Source organism: Marmota flaviventris, chromosome 1 (genome assembly GCF_047511675.1).
Source record: "Marmota flaviventris isolate mMarFla1 chromosome 1, mMarFla1.hap1, whole genome shotgun sequence".
NCBI lineage: Eukaryota > Metazoa > Chordata > Mammalia > Rodentia > Sciuridae > Marmota > Marmota flaviventris.
The window spans coordinates 180,634,943-180,654,612 of record NC_092498.1 but is presented as its reverse complement, the minus strand read 5'-3'; the positions used below and the strand labels follow the sequence as shown (position 1 = coordinate 180,654,612).

Below are 19,670 nucleotides of genomic sequence, written 5' to 3'. Positions count from 1 at the left end.
TGCTTCGGGCAGGCATTAAAAAAAAAAAAAAAATGCCAGAAGGAGGTTTTTCACAGTTCAAGCAACCAACCGGTAACACCTGCCCTGAAATCGACAGGCCAAAACATTTCTGCCCTGCTGCTGGCCATGGAACTTGAGGAACCTGACCAAATACCTGCCCAATTTTTCCGCAGATCTAAAAAAAACTTCTGCAGACAACAAGCTACCTCTCAGCCTCACAGTTAAGAAGTGGAACAGTGAGTCTCAGGAAGGTTCAGCGAGCTTTGGAATTTGTGTTTCATTAATTCTGGAGTCCCAACCCCTTGGGAGGGTGAGGAAGGAGGAGGGCTTGGGCCCAGGAGTTTGAGGCCAGCCTGGGCAACACAGTGAGACCCCGTCTCTAAGTAAAAATACATAAATAAATAAGCAGATGGATCACACTTGAATCAGCATCACAGGATCTTTGCTCTGCAGACATTCACAGGTTCCATGTCAAGTAGTTAGCTCTCCTGCCACTAAATGAGATGGTTGAAGGATTGTATGACCATCCTTCCTTCTAGGTGGCCCAAACTTCATTTCTATGAAGCTCACCATTAGCTCAGCTCCCAATAAAAATGTTTCCAAATGGTGTAAAACAAAACAAAACAAAACAAAAAACCCTGAGGATTAAAGAAAGACAGTCTTTGAAGAACAGGTTTGAATTTTAGACAGATCAACAATCATGTGATTCAGTAAATGTCTGAGTAAATTTATAATGCAATGTGTTTCAGGTGTGTTTTCCTGAGTGGATTGACCATTAGCACTGAGGCAGGCATTCTTATTTCCCAATCTGTAGAATGGGAACACTAAGACCAAGAGATAAATGACATTTTTTTAGGCCATTTCTTTCATGAATGATGGTCTTTGGTCCAGAATTCACACTCTTTAAATTTGGTTCTCTCTCATTTTTTTTTTTAAATATATATTTTTTTTAGTTGTTGATGGACCTTTATTTATTTACTTAGATGCAGTGTTGAGAATTGAACCCAGTGCCTCACACATGCTAGGCAAGTGCTCTACCACTGAGCAATAACCCCAGTCCTTGGTTTTCTTTTGTTATAGTACATCATTATCACATGGGAAAGGGAATATTGCTTAAGAGAGACTTGAGAGATTTTTACTGATGTGGTCAGAATCTATGAGGGGCACAATGTCACAAAGAGGTAGTCTCATGGAAAAAAAGTGGTTTAACTGTTAATTCAACATCAAGTAAGTAAATTGTTATCATCTCTAAAAATAACGGGAGAGTGATCAAACACATTAAATTCTTTTCATAACAAATTATATGAATGCAAAAACAAGACTCACCACAGAATGAAAAACATTTCTGATGAACTTCTATCCTAGCTTCCAAAATAAACAGATATTTTCCCATGTGATCAAGAGCACATTCTTGACATGTAATGCCTTACTTTTACCACAACTTTGAGGCCATGAACTTTGAGTGGGTATCCAGGGTCTTGACTGGCTCCAGGAATGGTAAACAAGCATTAACATTTTTCAGAAAACAAATTACTATCCTAGCTGGAACTAAAAGGAGCAAAGAACTCAAGGAAATAGAGCTTTCTTTAGCTCCAGAGCATAATGATCAATTTATATTAGGGAAGATTTCTGTCATTGTGTCTCTGGGGACATACTCCTGTACCTTATTAAAGTGACATGAGGGAATTAATCCCTTTTAGGAAAGGGATCTCTCTTTATAAAGACAAAGCCAGCTGTCACCAAGAGAGACAGCATCTCCTGAAGGTGGAGACCAGGGTGACACTGAAGGTGACAACATACTACCATGGAAAATGCAGTAAGGTTTTTACTGAACCTTTGTTTACAGCTTCCTGCTGAGCTTGCTAACAGAATTCCTTCTAAAACAGGAAAGGCATTATTCTTAATCAAATGTAGAAACAAAGAATCCTGCTTTCTGAGCATCATAAGAAGTCTTCCAATTGCTAAAAAAGGTTGTTGGGGATACTCTGCAAACAAGACTCTGTCCAGTTAAGGCAATTTTGTCTTATAAAGATAATTTAAAACCAGAAGACCAGAAAGAGAGAGAGAGAGAGAGAGAGAGAGAGAGAGAGAGAGAAGCAAAAATAAATCATTCTGATCAAATGAACCAGTTTTTCTACTCATCTCAATAATAATCTAAATGGGATCCTAATTAGAATAAATTGTACTCCATGTATGTATAATATGTCAAAATACACCCTAAAAAAGAACAACAAAACAAAACAAAACCAAAAACAACCTAAATCTTTAACTGTTTCCGCCACTCATAATAGAAAATACATCTCTTTTTGAGCAGTTAACTACAAACTCTTTCACAAGCCCCCCCCCTCCCATTTTTTAGTGGCCCCATGACCTGATCCCCTCCCACCCCCCACCCCCTACACCCACTCCCTGTGCATACGCACACCATCAGACTGAACACAGTGAAGTTACCCCTCACTGCCTGATGCATGCTTTTCCCTCAGACTGGGGGGCTTTTTTTCCTTCTGCCTTTTCTCACTTTTTGGTTTCTTCACTCCCTTCAGACTTCTTCTGATACTTGATTTTTCTCATCAGAGCGTTTTTGCTTTCCCTTCTCGCTGATACTCATAGTACTTCTGACCCTTCCATCTCCCATCACACAAGACTGTTCCCAAGGAGGCTAAGCTTTCCTTCAGAGTACAAACTGTTACTTATCTCAGTATTTCCTGGACTCAGAGCAATGCCTAGAATACAACACACACTTGGTACATCTTGGGTGTAAAAATAAAGCAAATGCCTTCAACTATTTATTTACTTATTTATTTGGTTCTGAGGATTGGACTCAGGGGCACTCGACCACTGAGCCACATTCTCAGCCTAGTCTATATTTTATTTAGTAACAGGGTCTTTCTGAGTTGCTTAGCATCTCACTTTTGCTGAGGCTGGCTTTGAACTCGCCATCTTCCTGCCCCAGCCTCCCAAACCACTGGGATTACAGGCATACACCACTGCACCCAGCAATTTTTTTTTAATCTTATTTTATGATTTTTTACCCTAACTATCCTGAGGGAAAGCTGCCTGGTACAAAATTGTAATGAAAAAATGTGTATTTATCCCTCTTCATCCCTGTTTTATATTTTTATATTAAAATAGGTTTTTATATGACTGTTAATGTTTCTATATACAATTTTTCTAATATAAAGTCTTGAATATCCCCAAGTTTCTAAAAGTAGGTGACATGTCCACTGTAAGAATGTCTCTTCTCTTACTGTGTTCCCTTTATAATTATAGCAATAGGTCTCTATTGGTCAAGACGTCTATGAGACTTCAATAATCTTACTGTTTTGTCAATGTCCTAGCATAAACTTGATTTCCATGGGTAGTTGAATTCTCTGGGAAATTTCCTTCATTTAATTATCCCTAAATATCATAACTACATCGTGAATTCCAAGAAGTAAATTCAATTAAGTTATTCAGACTTATTTATCAATTGAAAGTTGGCAAACTTTTTGCATCCCTGGTTGCCTCTCTGGATGACTATTTTTGATGTGGCCTTTGAATTATTTCTACTTAGTGGATAAAGAAAACATAATACACATTTTGTCTCTTACTTGAGTATTGTTATATTTTCTTAATTCATTTTCTCTTCTTTTCTTCTTCCTCTCTTCTTCCTCATTCTTCTGTGGGTAAGAATCCATTGATATGGAATTTAAACTGTTGGCCAAACCAGTCCACCATCACCATCTGCATAGCCAATTGTTCACATGCAAGATTTTTCTACCCTTTCCAAAGTCCCAACTGTTAGGAAGAAGAAGTGATGAAAACACCATCTGTGCTTCCAAGTGGCTCCGTTTTCTATCCAAAACTTTGAGGCATCTAAAGATTCTTCCCTTCACTGCTCTCCCAGGATGATGTGTCAGCCATATAATCATCAGGTATTCATTAGGTTTGAGGGCAATGCAAAAATGAAAGCAATGCCTGCCATTTTGAAATTTTCTTTGGGTGTTCATATCACCTTCAATTTTTAAAACTTATTTCATGATTTTTACCCTAAATATCCTTAGGGAAAGCTGCCTTTTGATGAGCACCACCACCTGTCATGAGTAGAAACACCCATGTAACAATGGACTTGTCTAGTAGCCATAAAAATACACCCACTGGCACCTTTTCATTCACTTAAGAAGGAAATCACTAAATACCCCAAATTTTCTATTTCTGTCACATCCAGGATTCATCAGAACTTCTGTTGGTTTGAGAAACAGTCATTGATTATTCCCTACATTTCCAGAATATCCGGTTCACTCCTCTCATGTTGGATTAGTTCCACTGGTGTAATATTACTTCTCACTCTCGTCTGCATCCTATTTCCAGAAGAGCTTTGTTATGAGGATTAAATCTTATAATGGATGTTAAAAACTTTAGTTCCCATATAACTGGTATCATGTCGGAATTCCAGGAGGTAATATTTGATAATGCAATATAGTCACTGAACTTTGGTGAGAATTTCTGCATGGGAGGGAATACCAATATGGAAAATATTTAGTCCAAAGAAAATGAAAACTACAGCCATCTATATAACTCTTTCTCTGCCTCAGCATGGGAGATAATCCATTTCTATGAGCACTTCTACATAATAATACTGGAAGAATCTTTAATTTTCAGTATTGTCATGCATGGACCTTTGTAATGTCAAGTAGTGACAGCACTAACTGGAGCCATTGAAAAATGTTGCAAAAGATTTTCTATTTTCAATGCAAGTTTAGTAATTGCAGTCAGATAGACTGAGGATTCTCTAAAAAGGCTATGTGAGGATGTGCTTTCTGGTGTTGATCAAAACTAAATAAATATCATTGTGGGGGTTGGAGTGGGGAGGACAGGTAATGTTCTATATAGTAGCTCAAGCCCCTGCACAAACACTGCCACCTATTAAGTATTCAATACATTTTAGTTGATATACAAATATTATGATAAATAGTAAAAACTGCAAGGTGAATTTCTTATAAGAGTTTTTTTGTTATTTCAACCAAATTTCACCAATCTCTCCTAATAACACCGTATGCAGAAGTAAGTATCACTAAACCTCTAGCAGGTAAAAATGTCTCATATGATGCCAGTGTCTCATGGAAGTCCCAATCACTTAAACAGGACATTTAAAAACATTATGTTTTTACATGACTTAAGGAATTCATCTGTGGTACTGGTAACCTGTTTTCCCCAAAAAGAGCCATTTTTTCAGTTGTATTGTGTTTCTTGGTTCCAACACAGATTTATTGTTCTGTATCTTTAGATTGAACCTTTTGGGAACAGAGTTCCTAATTATGGGTTTCTGATGAGAACCAGAAAAACAAATCTTTTACAATACCTTTTGTTTCACATAAAAATAATTATTCTTATGTATGTTTTCTCTTTGCCGGTCTTGGCTATTAGTATGGTATGATCCATGGAATCTGAGTATATCTGGAACTTCAGTTGGTAGGCTGAGAAAAAAATGTGATTTCCATTTTTATGCATCCAGTGAGCAGATGGGAATGCATCTGTTGACATAATCTTCTTAGCTTGGAGAGTTCTTGACCTGTCACTCAATTTTTGCCAAACGTGTACACATTTTCCTGCTAGACACAATTTCCCTAAATTCAGGGGTGCTAATTACACCAATCCTGCTACAAACCCATATACATTTTTACAAGCTTTGATTCAGGTAATTAAATGGTCTTTCATTTAATCCTTTGTTATGCTGCATATTTATCATGAGATTCAGACAAGTTCAATCAAACTCCAGAAGCAGGCAAAACAAAAAAGATGATCGGCATAATTTCATCCTTGTGTCTTTTGCTTCACAAAGCATTCAAACACAAGTGACAGTCTTTATCTGTCAGCTAAAATAATAATCAAACTTGGCACTTGCATACATTTCCTCCAAATGAGGATCTCAATCTCGTTACTAACAAAAGTTGTAAATTTTTGCTACAGCTGAAGAGACTAGAATGTTGGGAGGTTGGAATAGCTAGTCCTAGGTCACTTAGGAATAGTCCCCAGGGTTTTACTATTGCAGGTGCAGCTGAAAGCTTTTAAATTATGATGATAGAAGAATGATAAGTCTGGCATTATCAATATAAAGTGACCAATTGTAGTCTTCAAAGTGATTGCTTCAATCATTTCCTGGAATTTCTGCAAGCTCAGGCCTTTGGACCGAACTTTATTATTTCAGCTGTACTATAGTAATCTATTATTTATCACTCTGACTGCTTTCCACATCTGTTTTTCTGGTTTCTATGGCAAAGTTTGACTAGTATCTGAATTGTTATCTGGCTAAGAGATCCTCACGGCTACCAAGAAACACCAAACAAATCTGTCTCCTTTCAGAATGTTTGATAGTATTTGTCAAACTTTAATTTACATAGAAATCACCTGGGGAATACTGACAATATATATATTCAGATTCAGTAAATTTGAGGTGAGGTCTGGGATTCTGCATTTCTTCCAATTAATGCCAACACTTCTGGACCATGTTCTGCAGGGTGAGATCATTAGTCCCTATTCCTTTTTCTGAATTTTTGAATTTTTATTTTTTTTAATTGACAAAAGCCATATATACTTATGATGCATTTAAAATGATGTTTTAATATATGTGTACATCATGGAATTATTACTTTAAGCCAATTAACGTATCAATTATTTCCCATTTTTTGTGGTGAATAAATTTAACATCTTCTCTTGGGAATTTTCAATATACAATGCACTTGTTATTAACTATAATCATCCTATTGTACAATGCATCTCCTAAGTTTGTCCTGTTTAACTGAAACTTTGTATCCTTTGATAACACCTCCTCAATCTTCACCCTTCTCCAGGCCTTGGAAACCACTGCTCTATCCTCTGCCTCTATGAGTTCAACAAATACTGTGCAAACGACTTCCCGATTCTCCTGGTACTAGGTCCTTTGGTTAACTCCCCATGTACTGTCTTTGAAGTTTCAAGTTTAGTCTGACCGGCTTCTTTTTCAATTCCTTTGGCAAGTCCATAGGTGGAGTTGAGTTCTTTTAGGAAGCACATAGATTCCGTTGCTTTTCTTACTGTTATGTTAGCAGGCAGTGATAGGCATTCCCTTGATCCATTAATTCATTAGGAACTGCTAAGTGGGATATTCTAATTCTATCTAATTTGATAATTTCATTTAGCTAAACTAATAGTATAAAGAGATGTTTTTCTCATAGATTTTCTGGCTTCCCCAGTTAATATAAGGAAAAGAAGGAGACAAAAATGCTTGACTTCCCCCCTTTCATAAAAAACAGTTGTAAATAAAATAGTTCCCTGTCCAATTCTCAAAAGTTGACCAATTAGTTGGTTTTTTAAAAAAAAATTATGACAAATTCATAAAACTCAGCATATTTTATGTGCTTTAGTCTATTGTATTCTCATTCTTACTTAAGCCTAAATTATTCAAGTGAGAGACTCTTTGTAGTAGCTCCTGAATTCTTACAACATCACGGTCATAGGGTTTGTGACAGCTTTCTTGCCGTCTGGAATACTGAGGTGTCCCAGACTCATCATGTATATTTCATGCCCCAGAAAAGGAGATGGCCATTTACCCAAGGAGTGCAGGCTTCTTTTAAAACCATAGGCTAGGCATTAGAAATATTTAGTTATTTGACTGCTCATTAATTTTATCCCTTTATGTTGAAGGAACATGGAGATACAGGCATGTATATGATACTGCCTTGGCTCATAGTGCTTCTATATTACATTTGTGTCTTCTTTCTTCCACAATGTGAATTCTGGTTATTGAGGTATAGAAGATGATGGAATTAGAATATCCCCTAGTGATTCATTTGATTTAGTCCCTATTATACATACAAAAAAATCTCAGTATATCAATAGTAGGAAATCATAACAAATTATGATTACAAAACATAGTTAAAATATTTTGATATATTCTCTCTGACTTTTTTAAAAAGGGTTCTGCTATATATTATCAGAATATTTGGCCCTTGACAAATTATGCTCTCTTCCCTTGAACTCCCATTTAGACTTGGTCCTATAAATGAGGACATATTCAAGGCAAATGATCTTATCCTTATGACAATGTCTTTCAAGTCATTTTGGTTTATGAAATCTTGTTCTTACTCTTTTGGAAATGCTTGTGGGAACAATATTCCCTGAATTCTTGCACGTTGGTAAAAGTTTGCTTCTTGATAGTCAATTTGTGCTGGCTATTAAGTCTTTAACATTTTCTTAAACATCTTATATATTTTACATGCTATTTCATCTACTTAGAAAGAATGGCTGCTTCAGTCTAATGATAGTATGATTTTCTCTTTGTAAGTCCTCCATAAAGACATTTCTTGACTTGATGACTAGATGATTTTTTTCTTTTACTAAGTCTAGTAATTGCACTAGAACATGTAATTCATTATATAGTTTTATATGGAATCATATGGAATTATATGGTATCATAATTTAAATATGTTCATTTGCTTCCCTTAATTTGAATTTCTTCTTCAGAGAAACTTCTATTGTTTTGTTTGTTAGAACTTCTTTTTTTTACCTTCAATATTTGTCACTGTTCCTCAAATTCTTAGAGGAAAAAAAAAACAACTCATTTAGACTAAATGCTTTAAATTTTCTTCCTTTCACTCTCTATTTTCCACCAGGCACTGTTATTTGTTCTTATGTTGCTTCTAATTTAGTCTGAATTTCTAGAAACCTTTTTATTTTTATTTTTTTGAAAATAATTATCTTCTTTCTTGAGTTCTGTCACTTCATGAAATAAGAAAGAAGAGCCTTTAAATATATTAAAATTTTAATTTTTAAAAAATGTAACATCTGAAGCAGGTGATATGTTATTATTTGCTAAATATGGATGATAGTTATTTGGGCTTTTGTTATTATATCAATTTCATATTTAAAATCACTCATGTCTAAAGAAAGAAAATGGAGGCTCTAGTATCTAGAATGTTCTATTTTAAGAGCAAATAGAGAATTGTTTGACTTTAAAGATATATGCATCATTTATTTTCATATTTAATTAACTGGAATTAAATTTGATGCCAAAATATGTGGACATTAATAACCACATTATTAAATAATCAGTAATTTAATGATGACATCACAGGGAAAATGAGAAAATAATTTGAGAGGAATAAAACTGAAGCACAACACAACAGAGTACTTAGAAGGAGATTTGTAGCTCTAAATGCCTTTATTGAATAAAAAGAAAGAAAGGCATAAAATTGACAACCTAGTTGTCAATTTAAAGCACCGGGAAAAGAAGAGCAAACTAAATTCAAAGGAAACAAAAGAAAGGAAATCATAGGACTAGAACAGAAAATCAAGATTAAAATTTGTTTTAGAAAATATCAATAAAATTGGCAAAGCTTTATCTAGAATGACCAAGACCAAAATAAAACTCAAATTATTGAAATGATTAAAAGTGTAGCTGTAACTACCAGCCTTTCAGAACTGACAAGGATAAGAAATGCTAGAAACACTGTATACTAAGAAGTTTGGTAATAAGATGAATAAGACATGAATTGGTGTGAATATACTTTGTATACAACCAGAGATATGAAAAATTGTGCTCTATATGTGTAAAGAATTGTAATGCATTCCTCTGTCACATTAAAAAAAAAGATGAATTAAGATAAATTCCAACAAAAGTACAAACTACCAAAACTCACATAAGAAGAAACTGAAAATCTAAATAGACCTATAAAAAGTAGCCAAATTAGTAATTAAAAAAAACTTTCCAAAAAGAAAGAGTCTAGGAACAGATGGTTTTGTAGGTGAATTATACCAAACATTTAAGAAGAATTAACAATGCTTCCAAAACTCTTTTAAAATATAGAAGAGGAGAAAATAATTTGTAATTCATTCTATGTGATTGGTTTTACTCTGATACCAAAACCAAACAGAAATCACAATAAAACTATACACAGATGTCTTTCATAAGCATACATGAAAAAATATTCAACAGAATACTAGTAGAATGCAGTCATATACAAAAGGATTATATGTAATATATAAAAAGATTATATATAATGACCAGTGGGATCTATCTCAGGCTGATCTATCCTTCAAAAGGCAATTAATGTGAATAAACCATATCTCTAAGGTACAAAAGCCACATTATCATCTCAACAGATACAGAAAGAGCACTTGACAAAGTTTCATGATAAGTCAATGAACTAGGAGTACAAGTGAAGTTTTTCAACTTGATGTCATTTATGAAAATCTAACAGCTAATATCATATTCAATGGTGAAAGATTGAAAGATTGCTATCTAAGATAAGGAACAAGAAAGAATGTCTCTTCATTTCTGTGCAGCATTGTACTGATAGTTTAGCCAAAGCAATTAGATAGGAAAAGGCAATAAAATTGGGAAGAAACTATTCTCTGTTTTCAGGTGACATCTTTTTATAAAGAAAAGTCCTAATGAAACCACTGGATAGAAGCTAATCATACCCTAATCAATTATATCTCTGTATGCCACCAATGAGCATTATCCAAAAATGAAATTAAGAATACATTTCCATTTACAATAACATCAACAATTCTAGAATATTAAGGAATAAATTTAAACAAAGAGCTGTAAAGTTGTGCACTAAAAATTACAAAATACTGCTGGAAGAAATTAAAAAAGATCTGAACAAATGAAAAAAAAAATCCCATGTTCATGAATCAGAAGACATTATTATTAAGATGATAATATTCCCCCAAATGTTCTAAGTTGCTAAGATTACAGGTGTGTGCCACCCCATCCACCCTACTGCAGGTTTTATTACCAGTTACCAGAAGAAAAATATAAACTTAGGAAAGGCAAACACCTGTCAAAGTCACAGAATAAAGATCTGCATATCTGTCTCCCTCCAAAACGATGTCTCTCTCCCCTCCCCACCCCCCCCACAAACTATGTTTTGAACCTTATGCCTGCTGTGCCAGAGCAGTTTCCCTTGGTAGATGTTGCCACAATGTCTTTCTGGGTCGGCCAGATTTCAGAAATGAGAGCACATTCTAACCCTTACCTACAAATCTTTTCAGAAATGGAGCATTTGATTTATACAACCCATCACTCCCACAGTGACTTTTTGTTGTTATTTTCAAAGAATTTCCTCCGAGTCACACTCTTACTCCACTGTAAAGCAAGAACAATGCTGTCCAAAGCATGCTAATGTTAGTTGCTGCCCTACATCTTTTAAACGCTCTTTACTGTTCTGTGAATGTAGGTTTTTGACCAATATTTTTCCTGCTCTACGTTTGCTATGCAATTATGATTATGAATTCTATACATCAATGAGAAACTTCTTTTTTATCTTAAATTGGAGAACAAACATCGGAATAGGAATTCTGCAGTGCTCTCAGACCTCACCCAATGCCCCACATACATTATATTGGGGTTGCCCAGTTGATGGTAGAGTTATTTTCATGCAGTACATCCCGTACATTTTCTTGCTTGATGCTAACCAATGAATAGAATAAACAATCAAATAGAGCAATCTACTTATCACACATATGAGTATTAGGAAATAGGCAAAATGGAAAATGAGGCTTGGACTTAAAAATTTTTTTCTACATAAACAAAATTGTAAGGAAAACACAAACAGCAGGTTAGAAGAGGGGTACTTTCATAGTTTGAAGCCAAGTTGTATTTTCATTTTGCCTGTCTTAGTGGGTTTTAAGGTACTACCCAAAGGATCAAGATTGTATACATTATGTGTAACGGATAAGATTTTTCTGCTTATGTTTCAATCATGAGGAAATTAGATATTTCACTTGAAAGAGAAATTAATTCTTTATGGAAGGATAACTGGACCATTGGTATTTTATCTTGACCTTTTTATTTCTGTGTATGACAGGATAAAAATATTCATGTCATCTCACTAGAAAAGCAATCATGATTACATAATCACATTGTGGAAATATTTTCAGTAGGTTATCTGTTTTATCAGATCTACCAATGATCTATGTTGTCAAAGGAAAATAATACAATGTGTAGATCTGTAGATCTAACTTAGAAAAATTATCTACATTAAGAGGTGAAGATATAAGCATTCCCCCCCTGAAGAATCACTAACTCTAATATCTGAGCTCAGAAATAGGTTAATTAACTGATAAAATCATAAAATGCTCTTATATGTGAGAGGAAAGAATTCAGATATTAATGGATGGTTTCAGCCGGGAACAATATCTGCGAGAAACTGTTCAATAGAAAGTTAATGTACAGTTCTTCAGCACGTTGGTCAGTTTGCTTTCTTTTGTTTTTGACGTGTTTCTAATGAGAAGTTGTTTGGGTGATACAGTGTCTGGCCAAGTCCTTATGCTTTAAGAACTTTCAATCCAGTTAGCGGATCTCCAAGTTTGCCTTTCTGTCTTGTTAGTCTGCCCTTTGGCTTTCTTATTTCTTGTTAGCAACAATCTCACTTCCAGAGACATTAAGTGTGGGAGCAGAGATGGCAGCTAAACATAAATCTTCATTATGCTGAAGAAATACAGGTTTTAAAAGAAAACTTAGGATTTTATGACAAGCTACCCAGTCTTCCATTAATACAGATAATTGGAAGTTAATTGTCATAATACGAATTTCATGTTTTTAAAAATCTCATCTAGACCATCACATGGTTCCATTTTCCCCCAAGATGTCTTCATACAGCTTTAGCCTTTGAAGGGGAATTCTATTACACTGTATGTACCCACATGTCCTTTCCAAGGTCTCCTTGAAGGTGCATCTTCCTCCTGAGGAATTTTTCTAGTCTCCTCTGCAGTGAGGACTACATAACTCTGCTTCTTTGTGGAACAATTTTGAGTTGTCCTACAGTCTCTCAGAGGTCCCCAGAAGGACTGGGTCCCCATCGTCCACAGTTTAACTATCTCATTAACACAATCTCATACTTTGCCTTCAAAATATTTTCTGTCTTCTGTTTTTCTACCACACTTCCTAGATCACCTCTCAAATAGTTGCTTGCATCCAAAGTGTCTCAGAATTTGTTTTAGTTTATCGGTTGGGGGAAGAAATTCAAATGAAGGCAATAATCAAGGAACATCCTTGTTTCTTTCTGTATATAAGATGGGCAGAAAAGGAAAAAAAATTAATCAAAATAGAAAGTATCTAAATGGCCATCTAGGGCTGGACATGGGAATAGGGATTAAATATAAATTTGTTTGAGAGAGATTATTGGAGAGAGATGACATATTCTACAACTGACTTAGAGTGATGGTTAAATCACTCAATGTAAGTTGCTAAAAATAATTGAATTATAACTGAAAATGGGTGAATCTTCTGATATATACATATACTTTAATAAAGGTGTTTAAACAATTACTTGATTTAACATGGATAGATAGTGATCCAGAGCATTAAAGTGCTCAAGGTTACACAGCAAATACCTGTCAGAGATAAGAACAGAATTTAGATCATGTGATTGATCTGCGAAGTAATGAAGCCAAAATTAAAGACAGAGGATTAATGTAGATAGGTGATTGGGTGGGATGGAGAAAATGAAGGCTGATTTGGGTCCAGGAAGTTGGAGACCGCCCTGGGAGACTGGAATGTTAATGTCTGCTAAGCACCTTGATTATTGAGGTTACCTGCCTATACTATCCCTCCCAAAAGATTGCAGACAGGGAGTTGTTAATTAATGCCTCCTGGGCTGCTTCCTGCCTGGATCACTCCATTTGGCTCTTCCCCCTGCCAATCTGCTTCTCACCTTTTGGCCATACCACTGGCATCTCTTGGGCCTAGTCAGGAAGGCAGGAAGGTTAAAGATAAGGGGGAAGAGGGCAGGAGAACAAAGAAAGTCTAAAATGTATAAAAGGGGCAGGATGCTGTCACTATTTGGGATATCAGAATACCAGCTATGGCTCCCTTCTCCCTCTGGGGAGAAGTCTGTGTTACTACCTGTGTTAAATAAAACCTGCTTTCTATGCTTGCCTTGGCACTTCTTTATGTTCGAACTTCAACATTTGAGGAAGCAGAACTCATCACCAATAATTGGTGGTATAAGCATTCTCCTGTGAGATAATGTGATATGAGTACCAGAAATATTATAAGATTATTGACTGTTGATTATATTAATTAGTGTGTGTGTGTATGTGTGTGTGTATATGTGTGTGTATGTGTGTATGTGTTGGATAAAAGACTATAAGCAATGCACCCATGATGTAATGTGAACTGCAAAACTTCAACTGCAGAACTTAGACTTAAGTTAGAGATGTAAGAGTTGTAAGAGTCTACACCTGGAGCATACATCCCAGACCTCAACCATTTATCAGCTGCAAGCACAACTGAACTAGGACTTAAAAGCCCAGACTTCTGGGGGGTGACAGGACTAACCAGACCCGAATAGAGAGACTGAGATCTCTATCGCTGTTGTCCCCCCTGCACCCGACTCCTCTGGACCCAATGAAGTTACAGTGACTGAGACTTAAGACATAGGTGAGCGTCTGGGACCCTTGGTTGTAGACTCAGGACTTAGAATTAAGATGTGTGTCTGAAGTATGATGAGCATTAATAAAACAGATTTGAATCTAACTGTACCTGAGACTGAGTCGATAATAACTGCTCATGACATAATGATCTTGCTTTAACTCATTAAAAATAAACACAAAAATTGCAAATGCAATTAAATGCTATATCTATAGCAATTATAATAGTTTTCATATATGCTTATTTTATGCTAAATGATTTATTTAGATTGTTTCATTTAATTTCACAATGGACCAAAAGGTAGCACTATTATTTTCCCCTTCTTATATATGAGAAAATGGAGCACGATAGAGGGTAAGGGACTTGTCAAAGGTCACAGAGCTCATATGGAACTAAGTAGAGATTCACCATGATGGGTTAACACAGGAGCACATATTTATAACTGCTATCTTATACTGCTTCTGCTGTTAACTAGGATTTATAGTTCCTCTTACTGCTCCAGCATGACCAACAAAGAGTTCCATACCTCACTGTTGAGTTTGTTTATCTGCTGTTTGGTCTCTTCTGCTTTGATGAAGAGAACAGCAGCTCCAATCTCTGGGTCTGAAAAGAGACACATACAGAATGAGTTCTTGAGATATCACTCAAAACAGTCTGAAGCAAAATAATAAAGAGTTTGTTTTGCAGAGATAATAAATGATTACAGGTCATATACAACAAGCCTACATGCCTTTATAGGAGATATCTATGAATAAAGAAAATATAATTGACTCTCATGGAGCTTAGAATCTAGCAGGGAAAAGAAACACTTAAAAATATGTATAGTAGGTTTGGATTTCATACTAAAGACAATAGGAAATCATTGCAGGGTGTTAAGCATCAGAGTAGAGTAATTATAAATAAATTTGTATTTTTAAGAACTTTAATCTGTATGAGAAACAGTGTGAGATGAGAAGAAGAGATTTGGTAGCAATATAGGCAAGAGGTGGATGTGACCAAGAAAAGATGGTGATGGTAGGGTAGAAAGTCCATACAGAATTAAAAGATATTTAGGGGTATAATAAAGAAAATGTGTTGCTTGAATGGATGCGTGTAGGCAAGGCTTATGGGGTAGATAGAAGGAATGTGGGAAATGAAGAGGTAGTGAAACCAGAAATAGGTGGATAAACATGATGAGGTTCTGGGCATTGTCTCCAGGTAAGCCAAAAAACAAAAAGAAGAAGGGGAAAAAAACAAAACAAAACAAAACAAAAACCTTGTAGTTGAGACCCATCATTGGCTTTCATAATAAGTACATCAGTTTCACATAAATAGTATTTCTTTGACCATTACCCCAAGAAGAGTAATAATCAACATATGAAATTAAATTGAATTAATGAATCAAGATTGTATTCCTTCTCCTGCACCTTTCCCCCCACTCCAAGAAGTCTTACGAAGACCTTTCTGTTTTCCCAGAAGGTGATGAGTGCTGAGGATTGTGGATAGAGATGAAATAACTGGTATTCTAGCAGAGGTATCTCCACTCCAAAAGGTATATTTAAATGTCTTTCTTGGGCTTGGCTTTGTCCATTAAAAGATTTGCTAATTAGTAGGAGATCCTAATATAAGCATCTAAAATTTGGTGGAAAGAGGAGAAGAGGATAGGCAGGGGATTGCTGTTTTTGCATCTGGTAGTTTGCTGGTCATTGTTTTGAGTTACCTATGTGAATTTACCATTGTTCATTGGTCTCTCTGTGTCAAATACAAGTGAATCTCTTTTAGATTTATTTGTCATTTCTGTCCTTCATTCATTCTGCCCATTCTTTTCTATGGGCAATGAACTCAAGATAGAGGGGGAGGTGGAGGGAGAGAGGGAGGGAGAAGAAGGAAGAAAGGAAGGAAGGAGGGGAAAGAAAGAAAAACAAAGAAAGAAAGGGGTTGGGTTGGGGTATGTTTACATTCAATCATCATCATTAGAGGTGTTTTCAAAATTTCTCTATCATTTCCAACTTGCTTACATCATTATGACAAATTGCAAGTACCTAACCTCTCGCCAGATAAATTGGCTAATATGCCAATGTACCTACAGTGTGCAACCAATATAGCATTTCTTCTAAATAATGTTTTTGCGAAATAGTTTGAATTAATAATAGGACATTATGGGTACCATCTGTTGAGCAGCAGAAATTTGAGACTAGTGATTTTACCCCAAAGCCAATGCCAAACATTGAAAGTTAAAAAGAACTATCACTCCTTCAGAGAAGAGTAAATAAAGAACTTACCCCCAAGAGGAGGAGAAATTCTGGACTCTGGCCTGATTCGTTCAGAACCAAAGTCAAAAGTCTGACTTTCTTCACTACTATTTCCATCTTCAATTCCATCAACAATTCTATTTAAAATAAAGAGAAATGTTATGCATTGATGTACATGAGTTCCAGTATTTTTAAAAGACTTAAAGGATTTTTATATTAAATTTCTAAATTCTAAATACTGTGAGTCTGTTCTAATATGGTAGCCATTTGCCTTATACAACTAGAATAACTGAAGTGCTTCTAGTACACACTTTATATTAAGTATAAAATGCACACTGGGTGTGAAGAATTAGTTTAAAAAAGGAATGCAAATTATTTTGTTAATAGTTTTTATATAGCACACATTTGAAATGATAATATTTGGGATATACTGTATCAATAGAATATTTAAAAATATAATCTCACTTGTGTGGTTTTTTTTCACTTTTAAAAATTCGGCCACAAAAAATTTAATATTACATATGTGGTTCAAGATTTTATCTCACATTTACTTACATTGGACATCAATATTGTGGAGTTTATCATTTTATTTACTCTCAGATTCAAAAGTCAGATTCAGAATTGAAACTCAGATTAAAAAATATGCACAAAAATTCTTTCATCTCAATTTATCTTAAATCAATACGCTATCCTGCAGAAAATATTCTAACCTAATAATTATAGCATCACAGAAAATAAGTTTGATGATGTATTCACTCTAACTTGAGCAAAACTCCTACTGAGAGTTAAAGAATTATATTAAATTACTATCAGAACTTGAGCTAGTCTTCTTTCCTTGATAAGTATCTAACTCACTCATTACTGTATCAATAAGTATAATATAGAAAATTTAGACATAAAGGTTACAAAAAATCAGAAAATAAAAATCACTTGTAATTTACCATGACTCTAAAAGTTTTGGCATAATGTCTCAAAACCTGTTCTTTATAGTAGAGCATACATTATTTTTATAAATATAGCCTCATATAATACATAAGTCTTTCTTTTCCAGGTCTGATACATTCTCCGTTTAAAATTTACTATTTTTCATTTCAGTAAAAATTTAGAAAGGAGAAGAATTGAGTAATGTTTTTAAATCACTACCTCCAATTGAATTCCAAAAACTTAATGTCCACTTACTTTTTACTAACCCTGCTTTGCTTATATTTTTCTTAATAGTCTCTCTTAATGGTTAAAATGTATTCCTTAAGTGAATCAATAAATGTATAGTATGTCAGAAAGGTCACTTGGTTTATAAGTAGTAAAACAGAATTTGAACCCAGTTTGTAAAACTGTGTATCTCTGAGATCTTGGGGAAAATATTTAAATTTTGAGTTGTAGTTCGTGCAATTTTACAGTAGAGATAATACATACTACTTTATAAGAGTTCAAAAAGACTAAGTGCAACAGTGAACGTGAAATTATCTAGCACAATACATCGAAAGCTCTCAATATTTTTTCCTTGCATCTCTGAATTATACAGCTCTTAGGAAGTTTTGATGATTGCTGTTCCTTTTATACATCATAGCCTGCCCCCTTTGACATTTTCCAAGTCAGGAATTTTCACCTTCTCAATCACCTTTGGATAATTCCAAAGTGATTTTATTTTTAACTAACAATGAAGCTATGTTACCCACTGAAGAGACTAGAAATAAAACTAAGCTCCAGCTATCCACAGTAATTTATTTGTAAATAGTATGAAAAATAAAAATTCATTTTCTTCATAATTTCAACTTGTTGTCCCATGAAACTTTTGGTAAAATCAGGCACTAAGGAGATAACATTGATGGACTTTTATTTTCATTATAAATTTATAATCATGAAATCACAACGTAGAAATATACGTTTAACCTCATAGAGTTCAATGAATCTAAAGGGAGTAGAGAGGAAGGCTGACATTCAATGGGTCCTTTTGAGAATATTCCTAAAACTAGTTCTTCTCACACCATACACCTGTCTGTGCTTACACTTCAAAAAGTCACACACAAAGCTCAGGGGTGCTTAAGAATTTCTATGTAGTAGAAAGGCCCCGAAGGCTGAGTAATTTACCAATCTTTACTAAAGGCAGCCATTTCTGCAGGGAAAAGAGTTATATGATATGAACTCTTACCTTGGACTGAGGTCTGGGGGTCCAGCACTATTCAAAGTGGAAAGCTGCAATTTCAAGTTCTTCTCTTTCCTTTTACCATGGTTAAGGGGGTCAGTCTCTTGCTTGGATTTGGGGGAATTTGAACTGGAGACTCTTATAGGGGAATGAAATGGCACAGTTCCTGAGGCCAGCTGCTTTAAGCTTAGGCCTAGATAGCTTTTATTGCTTCCCATCTTCTTGCTGCGTGAAGAGGAGGATCCCCTTGTGTAGATGGGAGAGAGGGAGGCTGTCTCCTCTTCCTCCCCCTCCTCTTCCTCTTCCTCATCTTCCACAATGGATGGGAGTCTCTTGTTGATGCTGCCATTTCCCTTGGGCTCTGACTGAATTAGAGGATAAACTAGATCAGTACAGATGGCAAAGACTTCTTAAGAGGCATATCATTCATGCTGTAGGCCTCATTGAACAAAGTCAAATCTCTTTGGGAGTGGGGTACTACTCATTAAAACTGAAGTCTTTGCAAAGTTTCCTAGAATTTATTTCAGGTGTTAAAAAGTCTCCCCATTTGTGAGCTCCAGGTTTGCCCCCTCTGCTTTCCTGGTTTTAGCTCCCCCCAAACTTTGCTTGGTCTCTTAAACTGAGAGATGTGTGAAAAGTGAATTTTATTTGCACCTAGTTTGCACCTAGATTTTAATCCTCTAGTCACTTGTAATAGTATGTGAGGACATGCTGTTAGGAATAAAGATTTTTTAATTTTATTTTAATGGAGGTTTTTGGCTTTGTTATTTCAAATTACAAGGTCTTTAGTGGAACTTTACATGGTGATCAACCATCAAATTTATATTTTCCTTGAGAATAAAAACCTTGGCTATTTGGGGTCACATGAGAGAAAAGAAATCAGAAGTGTCCTCAGCTA

At 35.2% G+C, this 19,670-nt stretch overlaps 1 protein-coding gene across 1 annotated transcript in view; it reads right to left on the bottom strand.

Annotated features, from left to right (window-relative positions):
* Kcnh8 (potassium voltage-gated channel subfamily H member 8) overlaps positions 1 to 19,670 on the bottom strand; it is a 346,203-nt gene that overhangs the window by 2,104 nt on the left and 324,429 nt on the right. Inside the window, exons 13-15 of the mRNA XM_027923181.2 lie at positions 18,779 to 19,137; positions 16,660 to 16,766; positions 14,925 to 15,001 (exon numbers count right to left, since the gene is read on the bottom strand). Coding sequence (XP_027778982.1) covers positions 14,925 to 15,001; positions 16,660 to 16,766; positions 18,779 to 19,137 — 543 coding nt within the window. The remainder of the gene's footprint in view (positions 1 to 14,924; positions 15,002 to 16,659; positions 16,767 to 18,778; positions 19,138 to 19,670) is intronic.